Source organism: Trachemys scripta, chromosome 6 (assembly GCF_013100865.1).
Source record: "Trachemys scripta elegans isolate TJP31775 chromosome 6, CAS_Tse_1.0, whole genome shotgun sequence".
Lineage (NCBI taxonomy): Eukaryota > Metazoa > Chordata > Testudines > Emydidae > Trachemys > Trachemys scripta.
In genome coordinates, this window is record NC_048303.1 from 28,101,198 (window position 1) to 28,113,048 (window position 11,851).

The window sequence follows — 11,851 nt, forward strand, 5'->3', positions numbered from 1 at the left end:
CCCTCCTTGCCCCTCACTATCTAGATTATACTGATGCCCTCACAGTAGTATTTGATTGTTCTAAAAAAACTAAAAAAAGACAAGAAGTATGGGGGAAAGGGGGAAGTGGGGCAATAGAGAGGGGGAAGAGAGTCACATTGTGTGTGTGTGGTAAATAGGGGATAGAAATATAACAAATATTCAGAACAAAAGATCTGGTAGTAATGGGACTTTACCCAGTCATCTATTGGAAAGCTATAGATTGTAGCTTCAGCAAAAACTCAGAAGAAAAACTCAGATGGGTGGTTCCAACAATGCACAACAACTGCAGTTCATAGATTAGCTCAAGTAAGATTTGCAAATGGGCATCTCTCAAGGGAATTGTGTTTAATGGCTGAGATAAGCTACTCACATTTATGGTATAGAAGGCCCTGGCATTATTCATATATATCACATTAGCCCCTCACTTTTGGGCTGATTATCATTATCTTACCACAGCAAGACCAAGACCTCCATTTTCCAAAAACCAACAGCAGTGAATTTGGCAGCAATAGCTTTTAAAGCATCAGATAACGTCTGAATCTGCATAAGTCTAAAATGCCGAGGCAGCTCTTTCTATGTATTGTAGGATAAACTGGTTCCTGTGCATCATCAGTTAATGAGGTGGTTGTTTTTTTCTGAGTTTGAGATTAAAATTTGCTTGCTTCCTCCTTGGCCAACAGAGTCTATTAGGACCTACGTGTTTTAGCATCACAATAGTGCCATTGTAGTTGTGGCAAGGCAGAGGGAGCAGAATCAGTAGCAAAGGCAGATGTATAGTTTAGTAGGTGAAAAGATTACTCAGATCCTTGTGGCAGATTTTTAGTTAAGAGGTTGATAGAGGAGTGGTCTCAAACCTAAGGCCTTAGGGAAGATTCCTGACTTCCTATCACTGTTCAGTTTCTTTGGGACATGGTGCACATTCTTCCCCAAATATGCTAATGCAACCAGGAGGTGGTCTTCTTCAAAGCCACCTTCCTGGGGGCATATCCTGGAGCATTTAGAGTCAGAGAACTGGTCCCTGGGTAGGCAAGGGATACTTCAGGTAGGGCTTTGCAGTATAGGGACTTACAATGGGGAGGGTCATCTTTACTCTGTGGATCAGGGTAAAAACAGGGTAGGGAGGGCAAGGCATGTCCATAGCACTAAAAGAGTGTGGCGAGGCAGGGCTTTGGCCTGTTCTGGCATTAAAGAATTATATGGTAATGAGGCTAGCTGAGTTGGGATGGGCCTTTTTTTCTTCATGGTGACAGGAGCCCCATCACAAAATTCCAAAATGTGGCAATTTTAAAAAGGAACTGATAGTGTAAGGGTGTCTCGCTTGTGAATTTGGATCCCGCTCATTCAGGATTGGGGCAGTGACAGCTGCTGGCTAACTGGGCTTAGGGGATACAGTCAATTAGATGCTGGCATTAAAATGTGTACAGGACATATGTGAGGTCCCTAGTCAGTGTGAATGGCTAATTTTCCTATCTATCCAATTTCAGAAGTGGACCAATGGGTCAGGCATATAGAGCTGTGGACACAGTATCTGGGCCCAGGATGTGGGCCCACAGTTCACTTGGAGGTTCACAACTGGGCCTCAGTAGCAAGGCTATCTTGAATTGGCATGAAAGGAGGGGCATGCTTTAGGACCAGCTGATGCCCGTCTTACATGCTTTGGGAGGCAGCGAGCAGCTGGGGGAGATGATTACCATGCTCTGCGTGAAAATGACTTGTGATTTTTTAAGGGGGTTGGCTTGATCATTAGGACAAAGAGAGATTTGAGGTAGAGTCATGGTCTTTTCTCAGGGGTGCTTATCCATTGGTTTAAAATGCTGCAGCAGAGTGTGTGGGAAAGTGATGAGCATCCCTGGGTTGACAAGGCCAGAAGGTGCTTGAACAGAGCGGTAGCAACCAGGGAGGATTGGTAATTATCCATTAGAAAATATATTGGGCCCCTGAGTTGTTGAGGGATGACGTGGAACACCTATCTGACCAGGGAACAGATGTATTTTTCACAACTTTCAGTGAGGGAACTGTTAACTATCTGGGAACCCAGCTAATAGAGGCTGGAGAGGTAGCCAAGTTAATTGCTGGTGCCTCCTGGTGGCAGGTGTCTAGGTAAGATAATCATTCCACAGGGGGTCCTGTTCCCAGATAAACTGGAGAGGAGGTGAATTTAGAGGAAGGGCATTCCATAAGGAAGCTGAGGAAGAGGGATTGGGCTCCAAATGTCTGGTATAGAAGGGAGACAACCCTCTTTCCCTCATTGCAGGGGAGAGCAGTTGAATCCCAGCAACAGGCTGGGCCTAAGTGTGAAGGGACGGGGGGACAGCAGCCCCTCCCTAAATAGGTGGAAACAAATAAGGAAAAAATGGAGCTGCACTGCACACTTATTGCCGGGTATTTCCCAGATGAGTAATGAAGTTGCAGCCTAATTAAACCACATCTCTTGTATCTTGTGTTGCATGGCCAGCACATTAGGATTTGCTTGCTCACTCCTGGGCCAGCAGAGCCTATTAAGACCTCTCTGTTTGAATGATCACAGTACTGACACTGTAAATAAGACTGAGCAGAGGCAGACAACAGCAGAATTCGTAGCAAAGGCAGATGTAGAGATTTGCTGGAAACTTCTTTAGGCCAATTTCAATTAATTAGGTAGGCCCTGCAATCCATCATTACATATTTTAGGTCAGTTTTAAATAATATAGGCAAATGATTAGCTACTAATGAAAGGGAATTTAATAACCAAGCCAATGGGCAATGTTAGGGCGTTACATTAAAATGAAGCAATTGGGGGCAAGAGAAAAAGAACTAGTTGATTAAGAGGATGATGCAGAAAACAGGGAAAGGAAAATTAATATTAAGATGATGAGTGTTTGATTCTAACAGTAGCTAGAAAAATTTATCTATATCAGATCTGCCTAGTGCATACATACAGAAGTTTCAAAGGACAAATTTCATAGTCCCAGTATTCTAAGCACAAACTTAGCATCCAGCCTTTCAGGTAAAAATTGCAGATAAAAACTTTTAGATTCTCAGATAAACTCCCCTCTCTCAAATCATTTAAGCACTTTATTTTTCCATGACTGCAGAATAAGGTAACGTGACTGCAGCAGGCAGGGCCGGCTCCAGGGTTTTGGCCGCCCCAAGCAGCCAAACAAAAAACAAACAAAAAAAAAAAGCCGCGATCGCGATTGGCGGCAATTCGGCGGGAGGTCCTTCGCTCCGAGCAGGAGTGAGGGACCGTCCGCGGAATTGCCGCCGAACAGCTGGACGTGCCGCCCCTCTCCGAAGTGGCCGCCCCAAGCACCTGCTTGGTAAACTGGTGCCTGGAGCCGGCCCTGGCAGCAGGTTGAAAATGATGTACAAAATGAAAAATCCCACCTAGTGCCCCGAAAACATAATGCAGTGCTGTGCAAGGACTGATATACTGTTATAAATACAGATTCAGCTCAGTCAGAGATGCAACTAGACAATCACATTGTTCCCAGAAAGTATTCTTTACAGTGGAGGTCCATTCTGACAAGTGAATGTACAGGGGCATTCTGAGGCTCTGTGTTTAGTGGGGCTCAGTGACTCCAGGCAAATTTGTTCAGGGTAAAAGTGAAATTTAATTTTTCCTAACCGCTGGACCTGAACTCTCGCCCTGGGAAAAGAAAATGTTGCTGTATTCTTTCTGGCTCATGCATCAGCCCGGAAATAGGGATTCTGTGGATCAAACTGGCTGGTGAAAGAGAAAAAATAGTAGAGAATATCTGGGCCCTCCTGCTCTGCCTCTTTCCCCAGGCTCTGACCCCTCTTCCTGCAGATCCTACCCTGGCTCTGCCTCTTCCCCCAAGGCCCCACCCCTGCTCTGCCTCTTCACCCTACCCCCAGATTTAAAAAAAACAGACCTCAGGGCTGTCAAATTGCACCCAGACACACAAGCTGAAACCTGGACTGTCTGGGTGAAAACCGGACAGGTGGCAACCCTACTTAATACAGCTAAATATAAAGTTATAGATGTAGGAACAAAGCACATAGGCCATGATGACAGGATGGAGGATTTTATCCTGAGAAGCCACAACTCTAAAAAGGACTTGGGGGTAATCTGCTGAACATGAGCTCACAGTGCGATGGTGTGTCCAAAAGGGATAATGTGATTCCTGGATGTATGAAAAGGGGAATCTTGAGTAGGAGGATAGAGGTTATATTTTCTGTGTATTTGGCACTGACACAACTATTACTGGAATACTGTGTCTAGTTCTGCTGTCCACAGTTCAATAATGTTGATAAATTGGAAAGGGTTTAGAGAACTTGTTTTACAGATAGATGTTGAGATAGTGTGGTGGAAATTATTCCCTGACCATTACCTCCTCTGCTTTGTGGCTGGGGCATACTTCACCTATCAAAGCAAATAACCTGTTTGCATTGTAGGGTGCCAAGGACTCTGAGGAAAAATACTTCCTTGCTAACAAATCAATGGTTACTGGTTCAGTGGATGTTATCATGATGTGTTGTGCTCCACCATACAGTGGCTGCCTGGTGTCATTCTCACAGGCCAACATAATTCAGATGACCTGCAAATAAAGAAGTAGTAGAGAAGTTGACTACAGCACCAGCCTGGATCCTATGCTATAGTTGTTCAGGAAGCATCATCACAACCTCTGTGACGGCCTTATGAGCAGTTCAGTCCCATTATTTTGTGGGTAACATCACTCAGACTCAACTTGGTGCCTTCTGTGGTGGCTAAATCTATTTTGTGTGTGGGGAAGATAAATGCTTGTGTTTCAGCCCAAGCTGCTTGATAAGACTCTTGAGGTGTGGGCCACAACATGAGCAATAATTCATGTCACTCTAAGCAGTTCAAAGCCAAATGGAGGATGTTGAAGGACATTGTTTGAACTGAAAAATACATGTGTGGTGGATGGTGAACAAGATCAAAATGAGTATGATGGACACAGTTAATGGACATTCTTCACACACACTCACCCAGCTACATCAATAGAGGTCAGAAAACTAGAAATCAGTAAATGTAGTAACTGTACTTTATAGATATACAGCAATATTTTCTATATCTAATGTGTAGGAAATGATGGAACATTTTACAGCATTCCCCCCCCACCCCATCCCAAGTGCACTCCTCACATCTGGAAGTGAGCTCCTCATGGACACTAGCACCTGTGGCTGAATTAGCATTTCAGCATCCCCTCTCCCCATGAGAAACAAACAATTCTCATGAACAGCCACAATCAAGAGCTGTGCTGTAAGGGAGTAGAAGTGGTGCCGGGACACAGGGATCACAGGCTTTGAGGATGGATCTGTGGCTCTTTCAGTGGATGAGTGCTGGTGCCCCTTTTCCCTTTCTGCATACAGAATGATTTGGAGAAAGCTCCTAGATGGTATCCTTTAGCATTTCCTCTTCTTTATCCCCTCCTACAGACCATCTAGACCTGGGATCGGCAACCTTTGGCATGCGGCCTGTCAGGGAAATCCGCTGGTGGGCCGGGATGGTTTGTTTACCTGCAGCGTCCGCAGGTTCAGCCGATCACAGCTCCCACTGGCCACAGTTTGCCATTCCAGGCCAATGGAGGCTGCGGGAAGCAGCAGCCAGCATATCCCTCGGCCCATGTCACTTCCTGCAGCCCCCATTGGCCTGGAACAGCGAACCGCGGTCAGTGGAGAGTCGATCTGTAGGACCTGCAGATGCTGCAGGTAAACAAACCATCCCCGCCCGCCAGCAGATTTCCCTGATGGACTGTGTGCCAGAGGTTGCCGATCCCTGGTCTAGACTGTGGTGTATGTGTGAAGAAGAGGGAATTGAATGTAAAGTCTGTTAAAGTCAATAAATCTATTATGTCTCTTTCTTCCTTCCTCAGTAAGGAAGGAATCCATATATTTTTATTCCTCGTTGTCCATGTACGTAGCCAAATATTTTTCTTTTTTATGAAAAAAAAAAAAAGACAACTATCCAATTATCCTACTGCTACCTTGTTTCTCTCTGCAGTGGTACCCACCCTTATTCTGGGAGTTTCAATGCCGCAATGATTTTGTCAGGCACTACTGCTGTTTGTAAAGGTCATCTAATCATGGTCCAGAAACCTCACCACTTGACCCCACCATACAGATTAAGAATATTAAATATGCAAAGGAGCACTTGGTATTGATTGTTTGTGAAAAACCACAGGCTCAAATAGGTTTGTAACTTACCAAAGGCATATTAATCTGCTCGTGGACAATTTGTAAACCAAAACCAATGGATAAATTGTGCACAACAAAGAGCTCAATCAGCTTTAGTTATAACATCTGCTGGGATTTATGAGACAATGCTTATGGCATAGATGCATAATTTATGACAGAAATGGTTTTCTGTTCCTATATTGAAACTCTGTTATTTGTGGGACTATCTAAAAATTAAAGAAATGTAACCAGGGGGGGGGGGGGCAGGGAGGGAGGGGGGAAGCAATTACAGAGCTTGAGAGAAGGAAAAGTTGTTGAAATGACCACATATTCCCAGTGCAGTTGAGATAGTGGTTTATTTAAAAATCAAAACATCTGAATCTTGTTTTCTGGTTGGACATTGTCAGCAAATTATATTGAAACTGGTTTTAAAAGTTTAAAAAGAAAATGTGGGGAAAAATACTTCAGAAAGAGCAGAGACATTTTAGGCTAAATATAGGCTATACTGGGCAACCTTTACATTGTTGAGCAGATACTCACATGGGTAGGCATATTGAATTTGGTGAGTAAACTAATGTGAATACACCCCAATAACATAAGCATTAGTGAGGTCCTATCAGATGCGCATCAGCGAATGCAGAACTCTACTGATTAAAATAAAATTTACCATGGTCCAGTTTTGCTTCCAAACCACCCTTAATCAGGTTGAATGAGTATAAGGTGTAGCTCAGCAGTGGCAAAATCAGGTCCTAAATCCTAAGAATAGGGAGGCTTTTTCCATACATGAGCAGATGAATGGAATTTCAGTGCTTCTTTAAGTGTTTCTCCAGAAACTTGTAAAATCCTTCAGAATTCACATTAAACGAAAAAATAAGACTCGAGGCAGCGAATCCATGTTATGCCCTGTTTTACATCTCTATAAATGTTCAGTGGTTCTGAGCAAGGTATATATCCAGACAGAATTTGGCCCATTGTTAAAAAAATTCAGGTGAAATCCTGACTCCACTGAAATCAATGGGAGTTTTGCAATGACTTTAGTCAGGATTTGACCTTAGGAATATGAGGTACAAAATCACTTAAATATTAATGAAGAATGCATCTGTGCAGGGAAATATAGAATCATGATGCACATTAAGGCATAATTTACTAATACAACCATTAATTCTTCTTAAAATATTATCAAAAATTGCAGTTTATTGGGGTAGTATTATTCAGTATTATTTAGTATCTTGCTCCTATTCAAATTATTGGAAAAACTCCCACTGAGTTGACTGATGCAGAATCAAGCCTTTGGTTTCCAACCACTTCAGAAAGTTTTAATTCAAAATATGCTCGCTTGAAATAGGTATCAAACTGCATACAAGTTTGGATATATATCACATGGGATTAGCAAAATATAGTGAGATAATGTTATAAAGTTCAAATATGACAGAATACAATTTGTCAAAACAAAAACCTCTTTTTTTGAGTCAAAATTGTATCAAAAATAAACTTCACTTTCAAATATTTGTATTTGAAAAAGTGGGACATTTTAATGGCAATATCTTATTAGTTTAAGAGCTTTAGCAAAAATGAGAATATTTTGGAATACAATTTTCCTTTATCCTGCCCAGGAGATATTGCATACTGGGAAATGTTCTCATAATATTCTAAGCCCTCTTTCTTTCTAAAGTTATTGAGTGCCCATAATTACACATTGTTTGCAGTGTTGTTGTGGCTGTGTTGGTCCTAGGATCCGAGACAAGGTGAGTGAGGTAATATCTTTTATTCGACCAACTTCTATCAGTGAAAGAGACAAGCTTTTGAGCTTAAACAGCCCAGGCTTGAAGAAGAGCTCTGTGTAAGCTATAAAGCTTGTTTCTTTCACGAGCAGAAGTTGGTCAAATAAAAGATATTACCTCACCCATCTTTTCTCCATAACGACTCATGTTTTTCTAATATCAGCAGCATATTACTTCAGAAGTTAGGGTTATGAAAAGGAAAAAAACATAATCTGTACTTCATGGTAAAACAAGACATGCTTGGTTGTAAACATATCAGATCAAATCAAATATTCATTTTTTACATATTTTGTTCAATTTATTAATAATCTTTTATATATATTTATGGCTTTGAGCAAAGACAAAAGAAAAAAATCTAACTCGTCCCTGATCATACAGTCATTGTAAGAATCAGTTAAACTATTGTCTTCCCAGCAGCAGTAAGATCCAACTTTTTCGTTAATACATTTCATCCTGTACAGATGTGAGATTCCATACATATGGGCTTATTTATGTACAGAGAAAATAGGTCAATTCTGGAACTAGCAATGAACATTTATATTACAGGAATGTGAGTCATTTGTTTCTTAACCTAAGTATATATACATTCATACATATATATATATATATAATGTATATAATTGTATACCCTGTACCATTTTTATTGAATTAACATACAAATCCTAGATTTTGTCCACTCTATTACAAAGTCATTAAAAAGATTTTTTTATGGTTTCACTGAAAGACCATGTGAGTTAATGTTTCTTCATAGTGCTTAAAATAAAATAATATATATATATAAAAATATTTCACTACTAACCCCATTATACCTATTAAATGTAAACCTTAAATAGTGTCAAGGATCAGAATATGATCTTAATAAATTTGATCTAATTTATTATAAGTATTAAAATAAAATAAGGGACATTGTACTGATAAATAAATGGTCTTGCAGCGTATCCATAATGCTTCAAAAATTTTTAACAATTGCTTCCTTGTACACTATTCCTGACCACTCCAATTAATAATGTCAGCAGCATGTTAATGGGATAATTACATTGATTTGTACTGGTGAGTGGGAGTTGGCAAAAATTGCAAAAAGTTTTATTTTTTTAAAATTTGATGTACCCAATTAAGTAAAAAGGCATAACAGGCAGCATGGGTTCAAAGCTCCGTTAGCCTTAGATAATTTACTTGGCTCTCACGTATATGTGGACGTATTGCAATACGTAGTTTGTGATGTTATTTAATTCTATCACTGATCATTAAGGCCAGCATTAATGGCAAAAACGCCTCCTCTGAATTCATTCTTTTCACATGGTTAGCTTGCTTTTTCTTAAGGAATATGATATATGCTTTGTATTATAGTTAATAATGCTGTTTTATCAATAAAAGTTTAATTATGACATATTCAGTTTCAATTTCTATTTTACTGTGACACATCAGGCACAAATGATTATTAAAGAACTTCTTTTGTGGAGATGCTGTCTAATCACAAGATAATGTGAAGATCTCAGCAAACGAAAGAAAACGTTCACAAAACAGTATGCTTTAACCCTGCTTTCTGTCACATTTTCCCTTCTATTTTTAAAGACTTTAAAAAAATAAACCTCGTATCTATGGGCTATGTTTGACACTACATGCCATAGGATATACTATCCATTTAATTACAATATACACAGACCAAATCGTGCAATCCCAGACAGACTTGATGCTATATTCTATTTATTTCTTTTAAATTAACACCACAGTCAACTACAAAACTACAGTGAAGACACAGAAAGCACCTGAAAATCTAAATTAAGCTGTGGTTTACGAATAATCCTTTAAATGAAAAACCTCACTTCTAGCCTTAAAACAGAGATTCAAAGTCAGCATTATAGGAAATTTTAAGGTAGACACAATTAATGAATGTTTATCATTTTCTAAAGACAAAGAGATACTGTAAGCCTTTTCCTACAATGGCTGACTGAACTTATATTGTTTTTTATTTATTTATTTTTAAAAAGCATGCATGGAATATTTTCAGATGTTGTTTAGGGCAAGGAGGAAAAGTGATGGCATTGGTGAAGTACAAGTAGTTTGCAGGATCAAGCGTACAATTTTGCATAAAAACAGTGCATGTAAAAGTAACATTGCCATTGTAGGTTGCCATTGCATTACAATTTAACAGTTGTGTTGCTCTTAGATTTAATACATTTTAAAACGGTAAGTTAGGAAGTGAAGAGCTGAAACTAAATTCCTAAACAAAGACCTTGCAATGATACACCACACAGCAGCTATTTTTGTTTGGGTCTAAAAAGTTTTTTACAATGACAATATTTATAGTTTTCATAAAAGTCTTTTGCAATATGAAGATAGAAGTCCACCCAGTTTTCTGAAATAACAGAATGATTTACATGTTTTGAGATTACAATTATCCAGAGCAATGATAATGCTAGTTCTTCTACTGCAGACAGCTGGAGTATATTTCTTCTTCAATCTAATTCTCAATGGAAAGCACTAAAATGAAATTTGGACCAATAAAATGGGAGATTATGATTGATTTTTCATGATAAATGATTTACAATTTTTATACAGAAATGCAATTAATGAAAGTTAAAAGTTATTATTCAATAGGTGCTATTTCCTAGCTAGCTTGAGGGATTTTTTTAAAGTTTATTTCCTGGAATAAATAATACTGTCATTTAACATATAAAGTGTATTATCATTGGGTTGTTTTTGTCTCTCCTCCCCCACCCCCACCCCCGAAATAGGACATCTCTTCAGAAGTAGAGAAATATGCTAGATTAATTTTAAAGTCAACACACATTACAAATAAATAATATTACAACAAAATTTAGCCTCCTTTAATGAAAAAAAGACAAATTCTAACCAAGTCTTTTAAATTCCTTTTTGGATCTATACTTTTTATTTGTTATGAAGGGCAGAGCTGTCTAAAATATTTTGTTTCATGGTAGGCTGCCAGGGTCTATCAGGAAACAGGCTAAAATAGTTTCTGGGATGTTCTCAGTTTATTAAAATGTCTCTGCTTTTCACAGTTAACAAGGATCATAAGTTTGAAGCAAATCGCGGTTTGTCTCCTTCTTGGTCTGTGTTTAAGACTGTGGAAGAATCCCTTTGTAGAACAGCTGTTGGTGGTGGGGCCCCTCGGTTAGGAGGAATTGCTCCTGAAGACATCTGACGGAAGAGAGCAACTCTCTGAGGGACTGTGCCTCTGTTCCCAACCTGCATACCTGGACCTTGGACACTAGAGACGGGTTGTGGAATTGAGGCTAGAGACTCTCCCACCGTTGGATGAGGTCTAGAAATCAAAGTGGAAATCTCATGGGGCAAAGAAGGCTGTGAGGCAGAGAGAGGCCTCACTTCTCTTGTCAGGTTAGTGTTGTGAAGGGCTTGTGTACTCTTGTGAACTTCATTTTTCTGCGATGAACTAGGTGTCTGCTGCTGCTGCTGCATCAGTGACAACTGTGAAGCAGTTGGGGATGCATACTGAAAAGTTCGACCTGCCAGAGGGCTCTGTACTGGCGGACTACAGACTGCAGTAGTATAAGAGCAAGGAGAGAGAATGACAGCTTGCTGGGGCATCTGTGTGCTCGGTGTTGGAGAATGCAAGTTTCCATGAGATAGGCTGGTTGCAGTATACACAGGAGGAGACTGTGTCCTGATTCGCGATGATGATGCAGTGGTTGAAGAGCTAGAATTCAGTGCTGGCATTTGCTGTAGACTAACTGGGGCAATAGCCTGCACCATCTCTCTGTCATGTTTTACTATCTGCTTCAAGATCTCATTCTCCTGATTGTTGAAAACTCCAGTATTGAGATCTTTCTGGAACTTCTGCAGGAGAAGTGAATTCTTCTTTCCTTTAGAAAGAAAGGGGTACAAGAGCAGATGGGTTAGCAGGTCTGGTGCCCAGTAATAGATTCTCA

At 40.0% G+C, this 11,851-nt stretch overlaps 1 protein-coding gene across 1 annotated transcript in view; it reads right to left on the reverse strand.

Moving 5' to 3' along the window:
- Nucleotides 1-8,049: 8,049 nt before the first annotated feature.
- The window catches only part of HCN1 (hyperpolarization activated cyclic nucleotide gated potassium channel 1), a 300,393-nt gene continuing 296,591 nt past the window's right edge, over nt 8,050-11,851 (reverse strand). The window contains exon 8 of the mRNA XM_034774682.1: nt 8,050-11,785. Coding sequence (XP_034630573.1) covers nt 10,974-11,785 — 812 coding nt within the window. The 3' untranslated portion in view covers nt 8,050-10,973. The remainder of the gene's footprint in view (nt 11,786-11,851) is intronic.